We start from the raw sequence: 18,314 nt of genomic DNA on the forward strand, positions 1-18,314 counted from the left end.
CGGTGAAAGCCGATCCGGCGATCCACAGCGCGAAGTTGAAGTATTTCCTCAGCGACCAGCACGGATCAGCTCTAGGCATGACGAAGCCATATCGTCCTCTTTTGGAAGACCAAACAAAGTAGTTTCGCTTTCACAATGAAGCACACAGCGCCTTCACGACATGACGGCGGCAACAACAATACTACAGCGAGAATAAAAGTTACGCCTTCTTTCTTTGCGTGAACATTTGGGTGGCGTTATGCAAATCTTCCCAGATAGTGACGTAGACATGTGGGGGTGTGTTAGAATGAGCCGTTTTAGGTAGGCGTGGTTGACTCTTAACTTTTATAAAGAATATCTCTTTGGATTTGAGACTTTAGTCTTTGCAATTTTACAGATCTTCTTTATGCACAAAGAGCTTGTAACACTCCAAAGAGAAAGGAAAAATTTAAATCGCATCATATGACCCCTTTAAGTGAGCAGCTCTTAAACCATCAGGTTTGTATTTGCTAAATGAAGACAATGATTGGATGTCAGTATATCTGTGGTTTCTGAATCAAATTAATTTGAATGTTGATCAAGTGATCTGAGTCATTAGGTTCTTCAGAAAGTGACACTAAAGCTTGAGTTTTATTCCATGCTGGCTAGCTTTGAGGCTAACATTTATATATTCTTATATACTGTATATATTCTTAAATGTTGCCAATATTAATTTTTACACTTATTTATTGACCAAATACAAATTTTGTCCAAGAAAATACTGCCTAGATTGAGAAGGTCTCTCCCTTTAATTCCACCTGCCACCAACTAGCAAGTTTGTGAGTTTTTCTTCAGTTGTGCTCATAGTTTTCTTTTTCAATCAATAGTGAAAGAACTGGGTCAAAAAGGCACAACAGTGTTGTTTTGCCCAGCTGGGTCGTGTTGAATGTTTGATATAATATGTTGACCTTTTACCTAACTATTGTTCAAATTTTAAAATGGGTTGCTAAATTACAAAGTTGCTTTTTAAAATCTTCCCTGAATCCATTTTGACCAGTTATTTCATTTATTTTTTCTTCCACCAACAGTATAGTCCCAAAAACTTCATCCTTGAGTGCAGCTGAGAATCACACAGACTGAAAGCCTGTTATAAACACTGACAGTCAGAAATAAAGTGTGTAGCCTATTATACAGAATCGACAGGATTAACGCATTTTAATCACTCCTCTCAAACACTATTTTGGCTTTCTCGGTTCCTGCTCACCAGTCACTGGTCACTGCTTGAGTGATTTTTTGTGTGGGAAAAAGCTCCAACAAAACACAGTCTTCACTGCAGGCAGTTTCAAAGTTCTCTCTTCTCAGTTTCGATTAGTTTTCTTCTACTTTTCACACATGTTGCTGTCACGAACACGGATAGACAAAGTGTTATCAGCATTCAGAGAATGGTTGGATCTTGCTTAACTTGCTCTTTCATATCCACATTCCCAACTCCCAACACTGTTCGGTTACTGATTAGGAAAAATAATCAACCAAATTGGGTCAAATCAACCCATATTCTTTACCTATCGCTCTCAACTCAGCGTTCGGGTTGAAAAAATAACCCAGTGTGTTTTTACCGTGTGGTGAAGGGTTTAGGACAACCAATCAGAGCTGTCGTAATATTAGTTATATAACATTCATGGCTCAGGTGATTAATCTATAACCGAGTTCCCATGAGGAAAGATGAAACAACGTAAAAAAAAAATAGCTTTTTCCATATGGTCAACAAAAAAGGGAAAAAAATAAAACATTTTCCTTCTCAGATCAATTCATGGACTCTTTTCAGTTCACAAGTCTTCTGCGTAAGTTCTCTTACAACAAGTCAAAAAATAAATGAGAAAAATTGGAAAATGTCTTTGTCTTCATCTCCTAGTTATAGCAAATAAAACATATTTTTATACTGTATCTTAGGTCTATAGCATCTTGCCACGACTGCAACAGCACGTCAAATTCACCAATAGTGTAAGACGTTTGGACAACAGACAAGACGAAGGCTGGTTGTAAGACAGTGTTTTCAGAAAGATTTAATGCATTTTGTTCCCTCAGATGTACATGCTAAATGCACATAAATAAGACCCTTCCATTTGATAGTATAATAAAGCAATAAGCCCCAAGAAGCTGTGGTTTACAGTGAATTTATAACAGCTAAGGGGCATTGTTAGGCACGACACAAAGCGGAGTCACGGGGCTTATTGCTTTTATAAAACGGTTATTCCATATACGTAGTGAGGTTTCACAAAATAAAACCAAGCAAATAAAGTGTAATGATATTAATAAAAACATTATTCTTCCACCAATCAATGTAGTTCCTCAGAATCAGTTGTGGTTGCCGAGCAACACACAAACGTAAACAAAAGTGTGTGTTTGTAGAGTAATTTACAACAGCTTCGAACGTGGCTCAGCCAATCAGAATCAAGGACCGGAACTATCCGTTTTATAAATGGTACATAGGAACGACAGGCGAGTGAATTTAGGCTGTAAAAGATAAGAGAGAAAGTCTGAGAGGAACTTTTAATTTTTGTTAATGAAACGTGGTGTAGTGCGCATGGCTGACAAGCCTCAAAGCGCTACCACTCACATTTTAGGCAGCCGTTCGTGTTTATAAGAATCTAGACATTTTCTGTTGGCAGTGCAGTGGAAGCTAGCACCTCTTCAAAGCATGCTCACCCACACTCAGATTATCTGCCAGTGAAAATGCTGTGTGCACTCGGCAGTGATAACAATAGCAAACTTTCTTTACTTCAAAGTAGTCTCAGATTCTATTATGTATTATGTATATTTTTGTTGTGGGGTTCCCAAGGGGGCTCTTCAATGAAACACTAGAGTTATAACTTTCGGTTATTCAGAATGCATTTAGCAGGAAGTAGAATAATTTTTAAACATGCTCTTGGATGAATAGTGACCGACCAGTAAAATAAAAAATAAATAACTACATAAAAATAAAAATAAAATCACAATATGACAATTATTATTAGAGACAAAATGAGATTTTTATTATAGTATTATAGATACATTAAAGAGATGTTTTAGTAGCTTTGATTCAGAGTACCTACACACTAAAGAAAAGGAAAGATCAATTTGAAATAAAGCAGAAATACAATAAATCGAATTTTCAAAAGTACAACTGAACTGCTCAACTGCTCAGTTTCTCAACGTATTGGTAAATAACATGGTGACACGTCCTCCCCATTGCAGTCAATGGATTTGCAAGCATTTGCTTACTCAGTGTAAACTCTAGGCTCCCTTAAGACCAGAAGCAAATATTGTGTTAAGAATTATTGGTAAATTTGATTTACTGCCCTGAATCAGTTCAAACCCAGTGCTTTCAAGCAGTCTTATAAAATGTCTTATTCAGTTATTTGTTTGCATCCTCACACAACATTCACAGAAGTTTTAGTGTGTCATTTTACATGCATACAATGTTGAAAACATATGTAGTAAAATATTGCTTTTTTTATTAGGCCTACTATGCACTGCCATATAGGTGTATATAAATGATAAAAATTACTAATTAATAAAATAAGTAATTTAGCTGGGTTTTAGTTTAAATTTACATTAATAGCTGTTTGATTGAAATTATGGTTCCTTTGATTTAAAATAAAATACTGCATTGTTTGTTTGTTTTTTTCAGCTATATTGTCCAGTCCTATCACGTAATGCTTTCTGTTTGATCATGTTCCCCATACTGATTCATCAAACCCACTGAATTACGGTGTTAGAGGGACCTTATTTTGTCCACATTACCTACTTTTGAGGTTTGCTTTCTCGCTGGAAATCAAAGTGTAAAACCTAGTTCCGTAATCTGGTATTGTGTCTTTTTTCTTCCATTGGGTGACAGCAGGTTGCAGAGATTTCGTAATGGGACACCAGTGCCACCATGTGGTGTTCAGTCTCACAGAAGCACGTTTGGTGGTCAGTCTGTCTTGCAAGCACTGGTCAGCAACAGAACTACAACAATGACTCCATTAGAATTCACTGCGGATCGTCTATCATGCAGCAATGGCATTTCCAGGCTGTGTGTGATATAATGCTTTCTGTTGCATAAAATTATGAACTGATGCGCCTCATGTCTTGGAAGGGATTTGTTGAGATTGTGTGTTGCCATAGAAATCTGTGAGTTGAAAGCAAATAATTCCAATAATTACATTTTCATATTTTAATTAAAGTCACGTTTGAAATCAAAACAAGTTCAATGTCCTACTTTTTAATTGTTCCAATCAAATTCCTGTTGAAGTGAACTGATTACTAAAGTTATTTAATCAGAAAAAAAATTGAAACAGTGCCACTGCTTGATAGTATTAAAAAATATGACCTCATTATTTCAATATTATAGGAGGAGTCAAATTATGAAAAGCAGCACTGGGAACATAGATACAGTGGCCCCAATAAGAGTTTGCATAGCACACTTTAAAATGTATCAGGTTCTTAACATACAGAACATCTAACAGATTCACAGTTGTTTTTGTTTTTTTGTTCAACGTATAAAATCAAGAAAAGGGTTGCAAGAAACTAGTCTAAATAGCAGTATTACTATTAGTAGTAGCGCTTCGAAACTCAATGTGTTAATTGACATTTCTTTATAATTATTTGTGAAATTTAGCAGTTACTGATTGAAAACAGTTAATCCTACACACAGTGCCAATCCTAGACTTCTGGGGGCCCTACGCATTATGAACGAATGAATGAAACGCATTTGTCCGTGTTTCACTCCATCTCGAATCACGCTCGTGGAAAGCGCTTGAGAAACAGTGTCTCTTCCGCGGCTCGGTACGCTTTCAACTAATTTTTTAGTCTTGAGCAAGACTGTACGATATTCACGTTACATGATTTGACAGATTTTTACATAGAAAGAGCGACAGCGCACCGCATTAAAAGAAATTATCATTCTTCCACATAATATGTATTAATAATCAAATTAGTTAATTAATAATCAAGACCGAGTCATTAGCCATTTATGAGCCTTTCAGCAAAGAAAGCTCCAGGGTTACATTTTCTGTAAATCAGTTTTGATTAAGGCAGCCCGTACATTACTATTTCCAACAACAAATTATGTGCCCAAGTACATACACATTGTCCCATAAAAAGTAACATTATCCTTATTTCTGCATAATTTCTCTCTCAATATAGCCTTTAACTCTGAATTTATGATTTCCCCCTTTATTTAGTGCCTTTCAAGTACTTCAATTGATGCACACTTTGTAAAGTTGTTGAGATCTCTTCTAAAGCTTTACATGAGACAAATATGAGACCCCCAGATTATTTAGCTAAAGAGAAAAATCTGAGCACAGTGTGTGATGTTGTTGAGATCTCTTCTAAAACTTTAAACAAGACCATTGTGAGAGTGTTAGAGTTTTTGTCTCAGGAAACAAGTTTGAGAAGCAGGTGACTCAAGCAAAAATCTCCATTCGATCTTAAAGTAACCTCATTTCTGTCTAGGAGAAATATTTGAGATGCTAAAGAGATCTCACTTTTGATTTTTATTTCCTATGGGACAGTATACATGTGTGAACTTGAGGAGAACAGACTTCATACATCCACTAAAAATCACTGACATGCCAGTAATTAAAAGTCAATGAACAAAACTGATGAAGAAAAGTGAAGAGAAAATATCTAGCAGCTTTTTTTGTCCACTTGGTTTAATAGTGTGTTATCTACAGTGTTGGGAAGGTTACTTTGGAAATGTAATAGGTTACAGATTACAAGTTACCCTATTTAAAATGTAATAGTAGTGTAACTTTTTCAATTACTTTATTAAAGTAATGTAACTGATTACTTTTGATTACGTCGTTAACATTTTCATAAGTAACTGTAATTTAATTACACTTATTTTCCTAGTAACTGTAACTGATTACAGTTACATTTATTTTGTATTTAAATTACGTAACGCCGTTACATGTAACTAGTTACTCCCCAACACTGGTTATCTAGCACAACAAAGAATGTTTTTTAGAGTTTCACTTTGTGTTTGCTGTAAACCAAATGCATTTATTTCAAAAGAGGTAAAAGTGATTCTGATTGGAGATTTGCCAGGCAACCAAAATTGCCAAGTCATGCTTTGTGAATTAGAGGGTAGTGGTGCATTCTTGGCAGCAAAGCACCTCAAGCTAGGTGTTCCATATACATGACATGATTTGTGAAGTACAACTGGCCCAAGAAAAGTGCTGATGCGTTTCAGATTGGCCAGTAGCTTCTGTAATCACATTCATATTTTACTATCAGCGTGTGTGTGTGTGTGTGTTTGTATACGATGCAAAGGCAGGGACGACACGGTAGTGATTTCCAACTCTTTTATTAACACAAAACCAAGAGAAAAAGGTGAGGATGTGAGACAAGGTTGACGAGGTCTTGTGGCTACCGCTGGGGGCTAAGTGGAGGTCCTGCACTCTCAGGCCATCCATCCACCGGAGAAAGCAAAAAAAAAAAGCCTCCGGATTCCAGTTGCTAACTGAAAGAGCAGCTTTTAAACAGAGATTTAATAAACTAACATCAAAGCTTTTCCCCCAAGCACCTCAGGGGAGAGGGAGCCAAATTCATTAGAGGCCCACTCAGCTTAGGCAACCCAGATGACAAACGGTTTCACACATTTTCTCCTGGCACTAAATATAACTTGCCCAACCCTCCCTCACACATACTTCCTACTCTCTTTCTTTTCATATTAGATGCTTGCTCATTTTATGATACGATGATGCATTTGGGATGAAAAATACTACCTACTTTTCAATTCTACTTTCTTTATTCACTGATTTATGCGCTATAGTTTAATTACAGTGTTTGCAAGGCAGCATTATATTGATATTCCTAAAATATTCTGGTTTGGGTTTGAGCGATGCATAATATGTCTGTTGATTTTACAGATTTCTACGTTTTTTGGTTTTGATCAATACTGGATATTATTTGTGCACGTTTTCTTCAGACTCATTTTTATGTTTAGAATAACTTTGCCATTTTCTAATGCTCACTTAATTTACTAATTGCGCACTAATAATTTAGTCTTTATTTTAATTTATAATATGATGATGCCTAAATTAATTTGTTAAACTGTTGATTTTATTTCAGTGTGTTTATTCATTGCACAAAATACAATTTTATTATCAATTATTTATTGGTTATTAGCCGTAACATCAAAATAATTTTCAGCTTATTGGTATCAGGCAGAAATGTAATAACGGCGAATCCCAAAGGCTTTGTTCTCAAACCTAAATCTTTCTGCGATTTGTTCAGCACAAACCGTCTATTGTACAGACATTGTGTAGATCATTTTCAGCCAATTTCTGACTTACTTGCAGAGTTTTATTTGCATACTGAATTGCAACTGGTCTTGTCTTCCTTGTTGTATTTAAAGGGTGTTAAATGTTTACTCCACCCCAAAATGAAAATGTTGTCATTAATAACCCTCATGTCGTTCCAAACCCGTAAGACCTCCGTTCATCTTCAGAACACAAATTAAGATATTTTTGATGCATTCTGAGAGCTCTCTGACCCTCCATAGAGAGCAATGTAAGTAACACGATCAAAGTCCAGAAGCGTAGCAAGAAGATCGGTAAAATAATCCATGTGACATCAGGGGTTCAACCGTAATTTTATGAAACTACGAGAATACTTTTTGTACGCGAAGAAAACAAAAAACGACTTTATTCAACAATTCGTCTCCTCCGCGTCACCATAGCAACATTTTGGAGAGTGTCCACTGAACGCAAGCCGTGTGGTGCGGCTGATTCTTCCACCAAGAATCTGGAGTGCATTTGTGATGGACATCTAACTTTCCCATGAAGCCATGGAATGGCAGTGTGAATGGCAGTAAAGCAACAAAATTAATGTTTGTGAGTCACAGAACAGTAACAATAAGGTGGCTGTAGTAAGTCTGAATTTCATTCATGCTACTCATGTGTAGAACATACTATCAATTACTATTAATGGGCGTGAAGTAAGTTTCAAATAAAAATGTAGTGCCTATTAGACAGTATGTGATTACAGATGCAGCTAATGTTTTTTACTTTTTAGGGGAATCAACCTTCAAATGATTTATATTGTCTGCATATCACGATTACAAAGATTTTTAAAATCAGAAAAAAGCACCATTACTCCTTTATAGCCATATAATAAACTATGTTGATTTTGTTGATAGACTGTCTACAGCTGGAAGAAAACAAGACATGAACCAAAACCTAAACCCAAACTTCCTTTGCTGCCTTGCAAACACTGATATTTCCAACCGTAAATGTAAATCTAGTTGTTTTTGTGCTGTTGGGGTGAACGAGAGGCAAGGGCTATGCTGTTACTTCTTCCTGGTGGGAGTGGGGGACTTCATGCCACGGGGCGGAGCAGAGGATTTGGCATTTTGGGGAGGAGCCGGAGACTTGGCTGCAGCAGGGGCAGGGGTGGCAGACTTGGCAGTGGGAATTACGATGGGAACCGTGGGAGGCATGATCCTCTTGGGTGAGGGTGTGGGTTTGATGTCCGGAACCCTGTCGCCGTGTTTGTACACACTGACGATGATGTCCACAGACTCGCCGCCGTACTTGTTTTGGACCGTCATGGTGTATTTGCCAGAGTCCTCCAGGGACACACCTTTGATAGTGAGGCTGGCGAACTTGCCAGAGTCCATGGCAATGACGTACTGATCGCTGGGTTCTACCTCTTGATCGTTCTTAGACCAGCTGACCAGAGGTTTGGGGTCACCGCAGACTGTGCAGGTCAGACTCAGAGTCTGAAGAAAAGGAAAAAACAAATGCATAACACATATTTAATCTAAAAGCATTCTCAGAGGAAGTAGGTTATCATTATCATGCTACAGGCATAAATATGAGAAACAGCATGACTACGTTAAGCAGATGCACATAATTCTGAATGATAATATGATATTCTGATGGTGCAATGGCAACTAAAAATCCTATGTATCTTTCTTCAACAATTATTATTAGAATACATTTATAAAATATATTTGTATTTCAATATACTTATATGCAAAAAAATTTACATGTGTAAATTATACATGTGACCCTGGACCACAAAAACCAGTCATAAGGGTAAATGTTTTGAATAAATAAGCTTCCCATTTATGTATGGTTTGTTAGGATAGGACAATATTTGGCCGAGATACAACTATTTGAAAATCTGGAATCTGAGGGTGTAAAAAAAAAAAATCACAATATTGAGAAAACCACCTTTAAAGTTGTTCAAATTAAGTCCTTAGCAATGCATATTACTAACCAAAAATTATGTTTTGATATATTTACGGTAGGAAATTTCCTATATATCTTCATGGAACATGATCTTTACTGAATATCCTAATGATTTTTGGCATAAAATAAAATAATTAATAATTAATAAATAATTTTGACCCATACAATGTATTGTTGGCTATTGCTACAAATATACTCGTGCGACTTAACACCCAGCATCCAGGGCCATTTCCTTAAATTGCCGCATAAATAAATAAATTTAAAATGTACTGCAGAACATGAATGACCCTTTTAAATAATTTGTACATCTACAACTTCTTGCTGCATTTCTTTACTTTAAGAATTTTACAGTGAGAAACAGATTTCTGTAGAATGTTTTCTGGCCCCAGCGTCCAGGGCCATTTCCTTAAATTGCCGCATAAATAAATAAATTTAAAATGTACTGCAGAATATGAATGACCCTTTTAAATAATTTGTACATCTACAACTTCTTGCTGCATTTCTTTACTTTAAGAATTTTACAGTGAGAAACAGATTTCTGTAGAATGTTTTCTGGCCTCTACATGACAACATAAATCTAATGCTGTTTTTAGATGCTGCTTCTATTTTGCCAGAGTTTCATTTTTTTCACAGTAATGGATTTCAACAAAGTGACTCGTTTGGTCTTTTTAGGGAGAAGAGCAGCTCAATGAAAACTCAGATATACAGTACGAAGCCCTGCGGCGGGGAGCTCTCACTGGAAACCCACTGTGTACGTGACCTCAGCAGATCATCATGTGAAAGGTCTCCTCTCCCACATGAGTTCACCTCATGTTTGCTTTAATGGATCCATAGAGCCACTGACCTGCTATGTTTATTTGATCTGAAAGAGAAAAGGATGTTGGGCGTTTCCAGCATCAACTATTCAGGCGAATCCTAATCCCACCAACATCCTTTCACTGGCAGAATACACCATATTCCCCAAGCTGGCTTCATGCTGCTTGCAAGCAATGGATTATGAGGCCGAAGACAATGGACATGGATCTCAGGGAGCGGAGGAGTATGATGCCCTCCAGCGCACACTCCCAGGGCTGAAGTGAAGAGCCGCAAAACGGCACTCACCGGCACGACTGCCTGCGGCAATACTGATCACTAATGCATTGGCTATAGCTCTCCATGGGCGACTAAAATGAATGCTCTGGGTGCAATACAAGTTTAGGTCCATTGACAACATTTGAGGCATAATGTTGATTACCACAGAAAAATAATGTTGTCTCATTGCTCAGTTTCTAATAGCAAACAAAAGCCTTGGGTACAGTAAAGCATTTTCAATGGATGTCTATGGGGAACGATGTTCTGGGGGTTTCGGTCACACTTTAGTTTGGGGAACAGTTATCACTATTATCTAACTATTAACTATGACTTTTGCCTCAATAAACTCCTAATTTGCTGCTTATTATTTGTTAGTAAGGTAGTTGTTAAATTTAGGTGTGAGGTAGGATTAAGGGATCTAAAATATGGTCATGCAGAATAAGGCAATAATATGTGCTATTAAACAGCCAATATGATGAGTACTATGCATGATAATAAACAGCTAGTTAATAGAGAGAATTGGTCCCTAAATTAAAGTCACCCATAATTTTAATCTGGCACTGGCACAATAATTATTCAGTAAAATTCAATGATTTACTGTAATTTGCATAAATATATCTAAAACATCCTTTTGATATGTGACTACTTTTCTAGGTAGATTAACTTTTGTTTTACAGTAAGACTTCGTAAGTCACCAGAAGTCTATGGGTCTTCGTAAGTCACCGGAAGTCTATGGGTCTTCGTAAGTCACCGGAAGTCTATGGGTCTTCGTAAGTCACCGGAAGTCTATGGGTCTTCGTAAGTCACCGGAAGTCTATGGGTCTTCGTAAGTCACCGGAAGTCTATGGGTCTTCGTAAGTCACCGGAAGTCTATGGGTCTTCGTAAGTCACCTAACTGAAACCGCTGCCAGTATCTGCACCTTTGATACCATGACAGTATTTTTTTTCATCCCTGAAATTCCCTAAATACATTTCCTGTGTGTGCAGCTGCAACACTGGCCTTTACTTCCAATTATAAACACGTCTACACAGGATCAACGCCAGAACACGAGTTTGAGTTGACCATCTTTGTTATAACTCTTGTGGTGTAGTGTTTTGGAGTGGAAAAAAAGTCTTTAAAAATAGACAAAAACACTTCACATGACAGTCTTGCCATCACCTCCAGCATTGATGTGTTTTTCTCATTAATGCTGATTCTGGTAGTGAGGTTAAAACTGTTTGAGCTGTTGTTGAAGGATTTCACTTGATGCCCCCCCCACCCCCACCGATGTCCAATTATAATGTTTAGTCAAGGTTGTTTTATGCTAAAACAGTTATAACTTAACTTATAACTTATAACTTTCCTGTGACTATTTACAACCCTCTTTCTGACCATTAAAATTAAACGAGGAGGACGTTTTTTTTTTTGTCTAGAAGGTTACAGACCTATTTATGGTCAACTCTTAATACCTTTTGAATTTTTCAGAATTGTCAGTATTTACACTGTTTACTTTTTTTCTGATTGGTTAAAATAAGCTTAATGAAGTGACATAATTGCTGAACATTTTGTTTTTCCTTCATTTAATTGTGTCCAATCTACTTAAATACGTACATCTGAAGTTTGCTTAATTTGGTTGGTACTACCAAAATCATTTTTTGTAACTAGGCAGTGGATTTTTAGTTTTCAACACACTTTGCATATGGGCTGGATCAGACGTGTGTTATTTTATGTTTTGACTAAAGGGAAAGACCTGTTAAATGTTCTTGTGGTTACCATTGTGCTGAAGATTGGAGCTTGTAGTTAAGTGAATTAAGTTGATAGTGTATGTTGCTCCATTCAGTAAGCAATAATTGCATTAACATTAATGCAGTGACAAGTAACTTCTTACTTGTTCACTGCAAATGTTTGCTACACTAGCTTCAGAAGGTATTATAAGTGTACAACAACAATTCCTATTAATAATTTTTTAGAAATAATTACTAGTATAATGTATTGATGAATGTTATTTAGACTTTACCTAATTTATTTAAGTGTGTCATAGCTGGTAAATTTAGGTGTCTTTAGTCAACACATGGGATGAATTGTATAGGTTTGTTTTTACAACTCACGTTGTCCGGAGAGGTCCAGGGTACGAGAATGCGTCTTCTCGGGATCCACAGTCTCAATAGTGTACATTCCTTTATCCTTATCAGTCGGTTCTACAATCTCCAAAGTTGCCATTGCTGGGTTGCCACCAATTCTCATCCTTTCTGATGCAGGAATTTTAGAATCCCTTGAAGTACAGAGTAAATGAATTACATGAGAAACCCATTATTATCTGTTCATCACTGAGAGAATGACAAAACCAATACAATCACATGCATGCTTTTAACATGTTACAAAGAAGGCACGTTTAATCCCAATCACTTTTTAAGCTCAATTGTTTGCTCATTTTCCATAGAGTAAATGCTCTCAAAACGTTAGACATGCCTTTTTTTCAAGTGGGGCATCAAATTAGCATGTCCCTAGTGTAAAATTAGACACGGCGGGGGTTTTTTTTTTTTTTTGCCACGACTGAATGTGGTTTTTTGGAAGAAAGAATAAGAATTGTTTTAGTACAATGGAAACTGAAGTGGGTAGAAGTGCAGTGAATTGGTCAACCACTGTGGTTCACATTAATTGTGTATAAACAAATTTGTGAATCTGATGAAACATACTTTACCTCAAATAAAGCAATAAGCCCCAAGAAGCCGTGGTTTACAGTGAATTTATAACAGCTAAGGGGCGTTGTTAGGCACGATGCTTTTAAAAAACAGTTATTCCATATATGTAGTAAGGTTTCACAGAATAAAACAGAGAAAGTAAAGTGCAATGATATTAATGAAAACATTATTCTTCCGTCAAACAATGTAGTTCCTCAGAAACGGTTGTGGTTCTCAACGGCTCTGGTTTCAACAAAGTGGTTGCCGAGTAACACACAAATGTAAACAAAGGTGTATGTTTGTAGAGTAATTTACAACAGCTTCGAACGTGGCTTAGCCAATCAGAATCAAGGACCAGAGCTATCCGTTTTATAAATCATATTTTGTCATATTTTACCTCAAAATTAGAAAGAACTTTGCTTAAAGAAAATAATAACAAATAACTTATTTTACAATTATTTTTGCAATGTGAGAAAAAAATAGCAATCACGCAGAGTTTCCTAACAAATTCTCATTACTGTAATTCACTGTCTGTGTAGAATCACAGGGATTCTGTAGCCTATTCAAGGGTCCCAAGGCGATAACAGGGAAACCGGATGGATCCATCACAGGGCTCAAAAATTATATATGTTATTTAAATTATTGTTATATATTTTACCAGTCTAAAGTTTGGACACACTTGACTGAACTTGTGTTTCTAACAGTCTTATGCTTATGCTTAAAAGCATTAAATTAGTTTTATAAAATTGTAATAGAATAGTATCTTTAACTACTGTGTATATGAATTTTAATCAGATGGCTTTACTGATGCTTATTTATGCTCTTTTTAAAATCTGGATATGTTTTCAGAAGAATCACTTAAACATTATCAGAGTATCAGAGTCACCCTTGGGTTACAGTCATACAATTCATCACCAAGACCCTGACAGCTCCAGCACAGCACTAAAAATGAACTATGGGAAACCATAAAAAGTTCATAATTGAAGTTCTGGTCCATTTTAAGCTAGATGACCAGATTTAGACTCCATGGATAGGGAAGATGAGAGACGGTTGATTTAAAATCAGTTGATGTTAACACGAGTAAAGACATGCTGGCTTTGGAGAGCCAAATGACAAACATGATGATACATGTCATACACACCAGCGACACGACTGAGCTCGTTAATGATGTCATCAAAAGCTGTGGGCGAGAAAAAGACTTCTTTATTACACGTTTTATGGAACATTTTCCAGCACACATTTACATTTTTCTATATTTGATAAGACAATGCTGAGAGATGGTACCTTTGCCAGAAACATCAATCTGTGACACATCTTGACCTCTGTCATCGGTGATGGTTGCTTTATATAGTCCCACATCCCTCTTGGAGAACTAGAATATCAGGATAAAAAATTGAACAAACAAGCACAGCATCTCACAAAAACAGGACACCTAAGTGATGCTTTTTTTAGAGCATTACCGGAAGAATAGTTTTTGTGCTACATTGTCTTGGGAGTAAATTATAGCTTTTTCATATAGTTTTATAAAAATAGCTTTGACAAAAAATGTCAAAGAATAACCAGCATTACAAAAAATTACTACGGCACTCAATTGATTGAGACCCCTGGTTTCAATCCTCAGGGAGGTAGAAGCTCTTAAGGTTATTTCTCATGTGAAATGTTCTTATGGTAGTTCTCATAAGATGTCAGGAGCGATTATAACAAATGCAGTATAATTTTGTCATGCGTCAAGCTTCTTTGTATTTATGGAAGTTGCCCAAGCTGTTTTACTTTGTAACTGGGAAGAATATCGACTGAAAAAACAGAGCAATTACCCATAACAGTCCAGCAGGGATTATTTGTCTTTTTACTGAAATAACCTTTGCTATGGCACTTAGCATTGAGCATGCTTCAGTACATATCGGCTGAAAAAACAGAGCAATTACCCATAACAGTCCAGCAGGTATTATTTGTCTTTTTACTGAAATAACCTTTGCTATGGCACTTAGCATTGAGCATGCTTCAGTACACTTTTTATACATTTTAAACTTTGATTATGGAAAGCACAAACACAAACGTCTGTTACTGGCTACACTAGCGGTCACGAACCCATAAATGGGTCATAGATCTGTTCTGCTCTCTGGACATGATGGAAAAAACAATTGTGAATAATGCTAATAAATTGCAATTAGCCATATAAATGTGTATTGAATCACAATATCAGGATACCATGCAAAACATTTAAGAGAAGTAGAAAAGCTTCCCCTTATATTTAGTTGTTGACATTAAAAGGCTGTGCATTAAACTCAGTTTTGTTTTGTTTTTTTTTGTTTAAGCAAATTCACTAATGCTAATAGCTAATACAATTTAGCCCAGTGTTTGTTCCATGTGTAAGGCTTTTAGATCACTGTTCTATTGTTTATGTATTCACTGGAAATATTAAACAACCTGGAATATAATATTTGGGTGAAATGCTGTTTTAATATATAGTTTAGTCATGAAACTCTGGATGACGCAGGCTGATGGGTTGTTAACGTAACTGATGATATTCAGAGAGTTAAACGACTTGGCACAAGCTGATTGGTTCATGCTGCATATGCAGCCAATGAGCTTACTGCCTTGCATTTATATGGCTGGCTGGTATTCACTAGAGATTCCTGCAGCGCGCTTCAGAGTTTCTCTGAAACCCTCCACCTTCCCCAGCTTCACCTGTATTGATCTGGTACGGGTTATTTTATATGCTATTTGTGCAGCAGCAGTATGTCTTAAATACTCACGGCACCGTATCGCCGTATGCATTGGAAGTGGCAAGTTCCTGTACTTTCTTGCTGCAGCAGCAATAATCTACAACTACAGCAATAACCAACAGCAGCAGCGTAGCAGATCTATTCCGCCAAGACCAAATACATTAACATTGTCATATCCATCACCATGCTAAAATCTTCAGAGAGTTGTCATGATTAAAATACATTTAAATGTGTGATTTTAAGGCTTTTTGGTAAGCTTTAACAGATTAGAGTGACATTTGACTAAACTATTTTTAGCTTCAGTGTTTAGGAAATTAAGTGCTCACATTAGTTAGGGGGAACTTGCAGACTCCTGAGTTCAAGTCAGCAGGCACCTCAGAAATCACCTCTACATCATCCTTATACCATTGGAACACAGAGTCCTTCTTCAAATTAGCCACCTGAAGGGGGTCAGAAATGCAAAAAAACACCATATATCATCAGTCAGTCTTCAATTTGATATACAGTTTGCTTTGGCTAAATCATTCCCATTCAACTTGCCTTGCAAAAAAGAGTGACAGAGGCATTATCCCCAATTTGAATGGAGAGGAACTCCATAAAATGAGGGCCTGGAAGAATAAAAATGGAAAATTAACATTATGAAATCATGGGAAACTCAAAGAATCAGTGAGCAACTATACTGAAAAACATAAACCTAAACCAGTGGTTTGCTAGGCTTAGCTGGTCTCACAACCTGGCCAAGATGTTTGTTATCTGGTTTAGCTGGGAGGTCAAGAGACAAAATTTGAGATTAAAAATCTACTAGTCTGAGAAGAATCTACTACATAATACAGTATAAAAACTGGCATATTATTAAAATCTCTCCTTGCATGTTCTACGGAAGCAAGTCATGCAGGTTTGGAAAAAACATGAGGGCGATGAAAGGACTTTCATTTTAGGATCAACTATTCATGCAAGCAATAGTTTTTCATCAGGGAACCAATAAGAGATGTTTGTATATAATGCAAAGCTGGTTTGTAAACCTCAAAAAAGTAATATCAAGAATGGATTACAAAACCGCAGGTTGTAATTCACTCTATCTGAAGTTTATTTCAACAGCTGCATCAACGGGATGAGTGCAGTACCCTCTTTCACACGAATGTACTCCCTCCTTTGGTATTCCGCCTCAGCCAGCGCTGCCTTGAAGGCTGGAAAAGGAAAATAAAGCAGGAACTATAAGAGGTCAGTGAGTAGAGTTCAACAGAGGAGCGCAATATCTCAAGATGAGAGCTGCAGAAGCCCTAGAGCGATGCTGGCTCTCACCGTCTCCGATCAGCACCAGAGAGGACTGGGCCTTGGCTCTGCCATCTTGGATCTGCACGGTGAAAGTGCCCTCGCTGTCGTCAGTGAAATGATCCATCACCATCTCAATAATGCCTGTAGCTGCATCGTGACTCATTTTAGTTTGCTGTGAAAAAGCCGGAGAGGTAAACATTTCTCTCCTGGGCTTTTCTTAGGAGGCTCATGCAAATGGAACAGAAAAACATAACAGATGGTAGTATTGCAATAGAGCTGAATCTATTTATTTGGATTGGTTATGTTTTCGTGCACAGCAAAGGTTGGAGCTAAGCTTAAAGGGATAGTTCACAGAGAATGACAATTCAGTAATCAAATACAAAACCTGTATGTCTTTCTTTCTACCACAGAACACAAAAGGCATTACTTATAGCAGAAATTCCATGCTGGCCTCTTCAGTTCAGTGAAAGGGATGCAGCAGTATTATTTTGTAAAAAAAAAAAAAACACTAAAATTTTAAATCACATCATTATATATACACAGATAGATCTTGAGATCCTCTAAAACGTACATTTAACGAGTGTTATTAAATTATTTGTCTTTGTGAAAATTAAGTTGGAGGACAAAGGATATTAGAATATACACACTAAAAATATAATACCACGATATTACATTTAATATATTAGCCAATATATATTCAAAATAATCTGATAACCAGTATGATACTGATATTTTCTGTATTCCTAAAGTTAAATATTTTCAGTACATAATGACTTTAGTCATTTTGAAATTAGTACAGAAGTCATATGGACGCTGTTTGTGATGCTTTTACTGTGCTGTTAAACAACTTATTTTATGTTTCATAGAAGAAAGAAAGTCATATGGGGTTTGGAGGATCCTAAGGATGAGTAAATAATGACAGAATCTTCATTTTTGGGTAATATAAAACTCTGCTTTCTGTTTATGAAATAATGAAGACGTGGTTGCCTGTACCACTTTATTTGCAGTTGTTTACCTCACAGTTGACAAGCTCCTTGTTATTGGCAAAGAATTTGTAGGTCACAGCAGAGGAGATGCCCTCAGCTTGCAGCCAAAAGCGCATACGGCCTCTCTCTAGAATCTTATAGGCCAGTTCAGTCTTCAGAGGGATAACTGCGACACAAGAGACGTGATGAGTGACAATCTGACATATTGTCTTCTGTGTTGTCACTGTTCATATGCATGACTTTACACTTGTGAAATAACACATGCCGATCATATAGACAAATATCAGAGTTTTTCAGCGATAAGCCATGTCCTTTTTTACAGTGAATTTGAAATGCTTAAATGCTATTGTCAGGCCACAGACTGTATAAAAACATGGACGTAGTGTCCGTGACGTTACCATTAGGTTTCTGAAGAG

General features: G+C 36.7%; 3 protein-coding genes across 3 annotated transcripts in view; all 3 read right to left on the reverse strand.

Annotated features, from left to right (window-relative positions):
* Nucleotides 1-7,592: 7,592 nt before the first annotated feature.
* Nucleotides 7,593-12,474, reverse strand: LOC107702660 (myomesin-2-like). The gene is made up of 3 exons (XM_016505043.1): nucleotides 12,339-12,474; nucleotides 8,990-8,997; nucleotides 7,593-8,704 (listed from the first exon to the last, which is right to left on the reverse strand). Exons 1-3 carry the CDS (start codon nucleotides 12,472-12,474, stop codon nucleotides 8,273-8,275), a joined length of 576 nt encoding a protein of 191 aa, XP_016360529.1. The 3' UTR covers nucleotides 7,593-8,272.
* A 1,498-nt stretch (nucleotides 12,475-13,972) lies between these two features.
* On the reverse strand, nucleotides 13,973-18,170 carry LOC107702661 (M-protein, striated muscle-like). Its single transcript, XM_016505045.1, has 8 exons — nucleotides 18,164-18,170; nucleotides 17,928-18,064; nucleotides 16,940-17,084; nucleotides 16,762-16,824; nucleotides 16,178-16,245; nucleotides 15,964-16,077; nucleotides 14,196-14,283; nucleotides 13,973-14,091 (listed from the first exon to the last, which is right to left on the reverse strand). The coding sequence occupies exons 1-8, from the start codon at nucleotides 18,168-18,170 to the stop codon at nucleotides 13,973-13,975; spliced, it is 741 nt and encodes a 246-aa protein (XP_016360531.1).
* Nucleotides 18,171-18,191: 21 nt separating this feature from the next.
* LOC107702662 (myomesin-2-like) overlaps nucleotides 18,192-18,314 on the reverse strand; it is a 27,926-nt gene continuing 27,803 nt past the window's right edge. The window contains exons 27-28 of the mRNA XM_016505046.1: nucleotides 18,297-18,306; nucleotides 18,192-18,209 (exon numbers count right to left, since the gene is read on the reverse strand). Coding sequence (XP_016360532.1) covers nucleotides 18,192-18,209; nucleotides 18,297-18,306 — 28 coding nt within the window. The remainder of the gene's footprint in view (nucleotides 18,210-18,296; nucleotides 18,307-18,314) is intronic.

The sequence above is a fragment of the Sinocyclocheilus anshuiensis genome, unplaced genomic scaffold, assembly GCF_001515605.1.
Source record: "Sinocyclocheilus anshuiensis isolate Anshui unplaced genomic scaffold, SAMN03320099.WGS_v1.1 scaffold6, whole genome shotgun sequence".
In the NCBI taxonomy this organism is placed as follows: Eukaryota; Metazoa; Chordata; class Actinopteri; order Cypriniformes; family Cyprinidae; genus Sinocyclocheilus; species Sinocyclocheilus anshuiensis.